This window comes from Symphalangus syndactylus, chromosome 3, assembly GCF_028878055.3.
Source record: "Symphalangus syndactylus isolate Jambi chromosome 3, NHGRI_mSymSyn1-v2.1_pri, whole genome shotgun sequence".
Lineage (NCBI taxonomy): Eukaryota > Metazoa > Chordata > Mammalia > Primates > Hylobatidae > Symphalangus > Symphalangus syndactylus.
Window position 1 is genome coordinate 135552047 of NC_072425.2, and position 8326 is coordinate 135560372.

The following is an 8326-nucleotide window of genomic DNA, read 5'->3' on the forward strand; positions in this document are numbered from 1 at the left end:
TTTTTCTCTCTTGTTTAGGAAGTCCTACCCCAACTACTCATGAAATAGTCACAGTAGGTGATCCTTTACTCTCCTCTGGACTTCGAAGCATTGGCTCCAGGCGTCACAGTACCTCTTCCTTATCACCCCAACGGTCCAAACTCCGGATAATGTCTCCAATGAGAACTGGGAATACTTACTCTAGGAATAATGTTTCCTCAGTCTCCACCATTGGGACCGCTACTGATCTTGAATCAAGTGCCAAAGCAGTTGATCATGTCTTAGGGCCACTGAATTCAAGTACTAGTTTAGGACAAAACACTTCCACCTCTTCAAATTTGCAAAGGACAGTGGTTACTGTAGGCAATAAAAACAGTCACTTGGATGGATCTTCATCTTCAGAAATGAAGCAGTCCAGTGCTTCAGACTTGGCGTCCAAGAGCTCCTCTTTAAAGGGGGAGAAGACCAAAGTGCTGAGTTCCAAGAGCTCAGAGGGATCTGCACATAATGTGGCTTACCCTGGAATTCCTAAACTGGCCCCACAGATTCATAACACAACATCTAGAGAACTGAATGTTAGTAAAATCGGCTCCTTTGCTGAACCCTCTTCGGTGTCATTTTCTTCTAAAGAGGCCCTCTCCTTCCCACACCTCCATTTGAGAGGGCAAAGGAATGATCGAGACCAACACACAGATTCTACCCAATCAGCAAACCCCTCTCCAGATGAAGATACTGAAGTCAAAACCTTGAAGCTATCTGGAATGAGCAACAGATCATCCATTATCAATGAACATATGGGATCTAGTTCCAGAGATAGGAGACAGAAAGGGAAAAAATCTTGTAAAGAAACTTTCAAAGAAAAGCATTCCAGTAAATCTTTTTTGGAACCTGGTCAGGTGACAACTGGTGAGGAAGGAAACTTGAAGCCAGAGTTTATGGATGAGGTTTTGACTCCTGAGTATATGGGCCAGCGACCATGTAACAATGTTTCTTCTGATAAGACTGGTGATAAAGGCCTTTCTATGCCAGGAGTCCCCAAAGCTCCACCCATGCAAGTAGAAGGATCTGCCAAAGAATTACAGGCACCACGGAAACGCACAGTCAAAGTGACACTGACACCTCTAAAAATGGAAAATGAGAGTCAATCCAAAAATGCCCTGAAAGAAAGTAGTCCTGCTTCCCCTTTGCAAATAGAGTCAACATCTCCCACAGAACCAATTTCAGCCTCTGAAAATCCAGGAGATGGTCCAGTGGCCCAACCAAGCCCCAATAATACCTCATGCCAGGATTCTCAAAGTAACAACTATCAGAATCTTCCAGTACAGGACAGAAACCTAATGCTTCCAGATGGCCCCAAACCTCAGGAGGATGGCTCTTTTAAAAGGAGGTATCCCCGTCGCAGTGCCCGTGCACGTTCTAACATGTTCTTTGGGCTTACCCCGCTCTATGGGGTAAGATCCTATGGTGAAGAAGACATTCCATTCTACAGCAGCTCAACTGGGAAGAAGCGAGGCAAGAGATCAGCTGAAGGACAGGTGGATGGGGCTGATGACTTAAGCACTTCAGATGAAGACGACTTATACTATTACAACTTCACTAGAACAGTGATTTCTTCAGGTGGAGAGGAGCGACTGGCATCCCATAATTTATTTCGGGAGGAGGAACAGTGTGATCTTCCAAAAATCTCACAGTTGGATGGTGTTGATGATGGGACAGAGAGTGATACTAGTGTCACAGCCACAACAAGGAAAAGCAGCCAGATTCCAAAAAGAAATGGTAAAGAAAATGGAACAGAGAACTTAAAAATTGATCGACCCGAAGATGCTGGGGAGAAAGAACATGTCATTAAGAGTTCTGTTGGCCACAAAAATGAGCCAAAGATGGATAACTGCCATTCTGTAAGCAGAGTTAAAACACAGGGACAGGATTCCTTGGAAGCTCAGCTCAGCTCATTGGAGTCAAGCCGCAGAGTCCACACAAGTACCCCCTCCGACAAAAATTTACTGGACACCTATAATACTGAGCTCCTGAAATCAGATTCAGACAATAACAACAGTGATGACTGTGGGAATATCCTGCCTTCAGACATTATGGACTTTGTACTAAAGAATACTCCATCCATGCAGGCTTTGGGTGAGAGCCCAGAGTCATCTTCATCAGAACTCCTGAATCTTGGTGAAGGTTTGGGTCTTGACAGTAATCGTGAAAAAGACATGGGTCTTTTTGAAGTATTTTCTCAGCAGCTGCCTACAACAGAACCTGTGGATAGTAGTGTCTCTTCCTCTATCTCAGCAGAGGAACAGTTTGAGTTGCCTCTAGAGCTACCATCTGATCTGTCTGTCTTGACCACCCGGAGTCCCACTGTCCCCAGCCAGAATCCCAGTAGACTAGCTGTTATCTCAGACTCAGGGGAGAAGAGAGTAACCATCACAGAAAAATCTGTAGCCTCCTCTGAAGGTGACCCAGCACTGCTGAGCCCAGGAGTAGATCCAACTCCTGAAGGCCACATGACTCCTGATCATTTTATCCAAGGGCACATGGATGCAGACCACATCTCTAGCCCTCCTTGTGGTTCAGTAGAGCAAGGTCATGGCAACAATCAGGATTTAACTAGAAACAGTAGCACCCCTGGCCTTCAGGTACCTGTTTCCCCAACTGTTCCTATCCAGAACCAGAAGTATGTGCCCAATTCTACTGATAGTCCTGGCCCGTCTCAGATTTCCAATGCAGCTGTCCAGACCACTCCACCCCACCTGAAGCCAGCCACTGAGAAACTCATAGTTGTTAACCAGAACATGCAGCCACTTTATGTTCTCCAAACTCTTCCAAATGGAGTGACCCAAAAAATCCAATTGACCTCTTCCGTTAGTTCTACACCCAGTGTGATGGAGACAAATACTTCAGTACTGGGGCCCATGGGAAGTGGTCTCACCCTCACCACAGGACTAAATCCAAGCTTGCCAACTTCTCAATCTTTGTTCCCTTCTGCTAGCAAAGGATTGCTACCCATGTCTCATCACCAGCACTTACATTCCTTCCCTGCAGCTACTCAAAGTAGTTTCCCACCCAACATCAGCAGTCCTCCTTCAGGCCTGCTTATTGGGGTTCAGCCTCCTCCAGATCCCCAACTTTTGGTTTCAGAATCCAGCCAGAGGACAGACCTCAATACCACAGTAGCCACTCCATCCTCTGGACTCAAGAAAAGACCCATATCTCGTCTACAGACCCGAAAGAATAAAAAACTTGCTCCCTCTAGTACCCCTTCAAACATTGCCCCTTCCGATGTGGTTTCTAATATGACATTGATTAACTTCACACCCTCCCAGCTTCCTAATCATCCCAATCTGTTAGATTTGGGGTCACTTAATACTTCATCTCACCGAACTGTCCCCAACATCATAAAAAGATCTAAATCTAGCATCATGTATTTTGAACCGGCACCCCTGTTACCACAGAGTGTGGGAGGAACTGCTGCCACAGCAGCGGGCACATCAACAATAAGCCAGGATACTAGCCACCTCACATCAGGGTCTGTGTCTGGCTTGGCATCCAGTTCCTCTGTCTTGAATGTTGTATCCATGCAAACTACCACAACCCCTACAAGTAGTGCGTCAGTTCCAGGACATGTCACCTTAACCAACCCAAGGTTGCTTGGTAGCCCAGATATTGGCTCAATAAGCAATCTTTTAATCAAAGCTAGCCAGCAGAGCCTGGGGATTCAGGACCAGCCTGTGGCTTTACCGCCAAGTTCAGGAATGTTTCCACAACTGGGGACATCACAGACCCCCTCTACTGCTGCAATGACAGCGGCATCTAGCATCTGTGTGCTCCCCTCCATTCAGACTACGGGCATAACAGCCGCTTCACCTTCTGGGGAAGCAGATGAACACTATCAGCTTCAGCATGTGAACCAGCTCCTTGCCAGCAAAACTGGGATTCATTCTTCCCAGCGTGATCTTGATTCTGCTTCAGGGCCCCAGGTATCCAACTTTACCCAGATGGTAGACGCTCCTAATAGCGTGGGGCTGGAGCAGAACAAGGCTTTATCCTCAGCTGTGCAAGCCAGCTCCACCTCTCCTGGGGGTTCTCCATCCTCTCCATCTTCCGGACAGCGGTCAGCAAGCCCTTCAGTGCCAGGTCCCACTAAACCCAAACCAAAAACCAAACGGTTTCAGCTGCCTCTAGACAAAGGGAATGGCAAGAAGCACAAAGTTTCCCATTTGCGGACCAGTTCTTCTGAAGCACACATTCCAGACCAAGAAACAACGTCCCTGACCTCAGGCACAGGGTGAGAGATCCAAATACTAGCTAGGCTGGGTCTGTGGGATTCCATGCTGTAAATTAGGGGGTGTTGATGTGGTAGTCTTCTAGGTGAGACACTCTTTGTTCAAGTTGCGTTACTTGGGAGTTTTCCGGGTTTTGACTTTTTTTCTCTCTGAGTGGTGATTTATATAACAAAATGTAGTTCCATCCATGGGCAGTTTGTCTTTTGGATAGAACCACATCTGATTACTTTTTGCTCTGATTTCAAACAGTGTTGCTGTTTGTTCCTGTTTCTTTTTTACTGAGGCTTATGTTAGAATGATTATTCTTATCTTGAGGGCAAAGCTCCCTCTTGTAGATCCACAGAGTCCTTTTTTTAAAACTTCATCATTGAAAGCCAAGCACAGTGGCTCATGTCTGTAATCCCAGCACTTTGGAAGGCTGAGGCAGAAGGATTGCTTGAGTTCAGGAGCTCAAGATCAGTCTGTGCAACATAGTAAGTCCCTGTCTCTACAAAAAAATTTTTAAAACATTAGCTGGGTGTGGTGTTGCACACCTGTAGCCCCAGCTATTCAGGAGGCTGAGGTGGGAGGATTACTTGAACCCAAGAGTTAGAGGCTAAATGATCCATGGTCATGTCATTGCACTCCAGCCTAGGTGGAGTGCACCTATGTAGCCACCACTCGGATCAAGATACAGAACATTTCTAGCAACCCACAAGGGTGTCTTCTCTTATAAGGTCAGTGCCCCCTCAAAGTAACCATTATTTTAACCTTTATGACCTTAGGTCAGTTTTGCTGGCTTATAGACTTTATCAGATCCTGATAGAGCCATTTCTTTCGACTCACCTCCACATTCAGTACATATTTACTGGTGGTTTGTCTTGAAAAGATACAAATGCCTGTGTTCCAGGACTCCAGGAGCAGAGGCTGAGCAGCAGGATACAGCTAGTGTGGAGCAGTCCTCCCAGAAGGAGTGTGGGCAACCTGCAGGGTAAGCTGAAGAATTCGTCCTTTAAGACTAAGCTCTCAGTTTCGTCTACCTCATTTAAAAAATAGTTCTTCCAGGCCGGGCGCGGTGGCTCATGCCTGTAATCCTAGCACTTTGGGAGGCAGAGGCGGGCGGAACACGAGGTTAGATCGAGACCATCCTGACTAACACGGTGAAACCCCGTCTCCACTAAAAATACAAAAAGAATTAGCCGGGCGTGGTGACGGGTACCTGTAGTCCCAGCTACTCGGGAGGCTGAGGCAGGAGAATGGCGTGAACCCAGGAGGCGGAGCTTGCAGTGAGCTGAGATCGCGCCACTGCAACTCCAGCCTGGGCGACAGAGCAAGACTCCGTCTCAAAAAAAAAAAGGTAAAAAATAGTTCTTCCTGATTCACATTGATTTTTGTTTTCTTGCCAAAGTTTTTTAAATGAGAATAATACAGGCTTGTAAACAAGTAAACAAAAAATATAACAGAAGTATTTAAATAATGGATAATAGTTTCCTATTTGTCCCCCTCACCCCCGCCCAATTTATTCCCTAGAGGTGGTCATTGCTAATAATTTGTTTTTATCTATGCAGACATTTCTCTGCATATAAAGATATAACGTGGTATATATATGAATATGTATACTTTTTTTACATAAAAGGAATAATACTGTACATACTGTTCTGTATTTGGTTTTTCACTTATGTACATCTTTCTGTGCCAATATATATAGGTGTGCTTCACTTTTTAAATCGCTGCCCCCAGTTCTATTGTGTAGATCTACAGTAATTTAATGAGTCCTCTATTGATATACATTTGGATTGTTTCCAGAATTTATTTAGTTTAAAAAAGTGAAAATTGGGGCCGGGCACAGTGGCTTATGCCTGTAATCCCAACACTTTGAGAGGCTGAGGCAGGAGGATTGCTTGAGCCCAGGAGTTTGAAACCAACCTTGGCAACATAGGGAAGACCCTTTCTCTACAAAAATTAAAAATTAGCCAGGCATGGTGGTGCACATCCACAGTCCAAGCTAAGGTGGGAGGATTGCTTGAGCCTGGGAGTTGGAGGATGCAGCAAGCCGTGATTGCCACTGTACTCCAGCCTGGACAACAAAGTGAGAACCTATCTCAAAAAAAAAAAAAAAAAGTGAAAATTGATGCTGGTTTATAAGCTCATGCAGCTTATTTTTTATTTTTAGTTAAACCAGCTAACTTATTTAAGTAACTTTAGAATTGCTTCCGACAAGTGTCCTTTCATTTTTTTCTAATATTAAGAGTATGAGAAGAATTTCAAGGGCACAATTTACAACTTTAAAAACAGAAACTTAATGTCAGTATTTGGTAAAGAATCTCACAAAAGAGTTTTATGTTATGTACCATACAGTGGTGTGGTGGTTGTATTCATTCAACAAGTTCTACAGAAAGCCCCCTGTGGTTCATTTTCTAGCAGTTATTTTGTATACCAGAGCTGTATAGAAAATTATGGATTTTTTCTTTGCATTGAAGAACTAGCTGATATTATATCTTACATTTGGTTTTTATTTAGGCAAGTGGCTGTTCTTCCGGAAGTTCAGGTGACCCAAAATCCAGCAAATGAACAAGAAAGTACAGGTATGTGGGTGGGTAAAAGGTTAGAATCAGAGAATATCAATGCTAAAAGGACTATAAGAATCACCCACTTTACCTACTTAGTTTCTACGTTTAAAAAAAAAAAATCTAAGCTCCAAAGAAGTTAAGTGATTTGGCCCACATTGGAGACTGAAACTTGGCACACCTGTCTCTCGGTGCAGTGTTCTTCCAGTACATATTCTGTGATCACCTGTCAGCTAAGGACTCAAGACAATACCCATACTCTTCTGCTGTACTGGTTTTACCAGCACTGAGGCTTAAATAGCTAGTAATAACCTGACTTCACTTTTTAGTTGTTACTAAAGAAAACTAAGAACCGTTTTTATTAGATAGTCAGATTTTGGTTACAATACCAGATACATCTCCATAGCATTTTCCATCAGTTCTAATGAATTTGATTAGGAAACAAATGGTCACTTCAAGATTAGAGAGTTCTGGGTATACTCTATTGAGGACAGTTGCTTACTGAAAAACTATCAGATTGTCATACCAGAAATTCTACCACAGAGACAGCATAACTTCATGTAAAAAAATCTGGTTTTAGTCTCCACTTTCTAGCAATGACCTAGGCAAGCTCTTTGAGTCTTGGGTTTGTTATCTATAAATGGGAATAATAAACCAACTGTGGAATGTTGTTAGGCTTAGAGATCATTTATGTAAAGTACTCTACATGTAGTCAGCGCTCAATGAGCATTTGTTACTGCAACCACTTTGGCCCCGTCTATTTTCTCCCTATTAGAACCTAAAGCAGTGGAAGAAGAAGAAAGTAATTTCAGCTCCCCACTGATGCTTTGGCTTCAGCAAGAACAAAAGCGGAAGGAAAGCATTACTGAGAAAAAACCCAAGAAAGGACTTGTTTTTGAAATTTCCAGTGATGATGGCTTTCAGATCTGTGCAGAAAGTATTGAAGGTGAGTGGATTAAACCAGATTGACCCATCGGCAGAAGCCCTCTTTCAGCTAGAGCTTCATTTTCTGAGTATTAGCACCATTTAGGTGGCTGTTTTATGCTAGATGGTAGGGGGATACCTGGAGGCATCATACATTTCACTTGTCCTTGAGAAGTTTGTCTTATTGGAGAAATAGCCATATTTTACATGAAAAGTTAATGATACAGATTATGTTTTCAACATTGCACACACCTTAGCAGAGCCCCTGAGAACCCTGCTTCCCCCTCCAGCCTTGTTTTTTGCCATTCCCTCATGCGCCTTCTGTGCCCTTCTCTCTCCCTTGTGTGTCTTCACATGTGCTTTCTCCTCTGCCTGGAGTTCTCTCCCTGCCCTCAATCACCTGGTGAGCTCCAGCTCACCCTTCAAGATCCAGCTCAGACGGTCTTCCCTGACCTTCTGAGGTAGCTAAGCTCTCCCTCTCCCTCCTTTTGAATTTACATGTTCTTCTCTCATAGCTTAAATTTTGTTTTGTACGTGTTTGTTTACTTTTATCACTCACTCAGCGAGCTCTCCATAAGGGCTGGAATTTTA

General features: G+C 43.9%; 1 protein-coding gene across 14 annotated transcripts in view; it reads left to right on the forward strand.

The window, feature by feature from the left end:
* Positions 1-8326, forward strand: part of KMT2A (lysine methyltransferase 2A) — a 92439-nt gene that overhangs the window by 67329 nt on the left and 16784 nt on the right. For all 14 annotated transcript variants that reach the window (XM_063636538.1, XM_055273303.2, XM_055273302.2 and 11 more), the window contains 4 exons: positions 19-4267; positions 5155-5235; positions 6765-6829; positions 7587-7757. In XM_063636538.1, the coding sequence (XP_063492608.1) occupies positions 19-4267; positions 5155-5235; positions 6765-6829; positions 7587-7757 (4566 nt within the window). The remainder of the gene's footprint in view (positions 1-18; positions 4268-5154; positions 5236-6764; positions 6830-7586; positions 7758-8326) is intronic.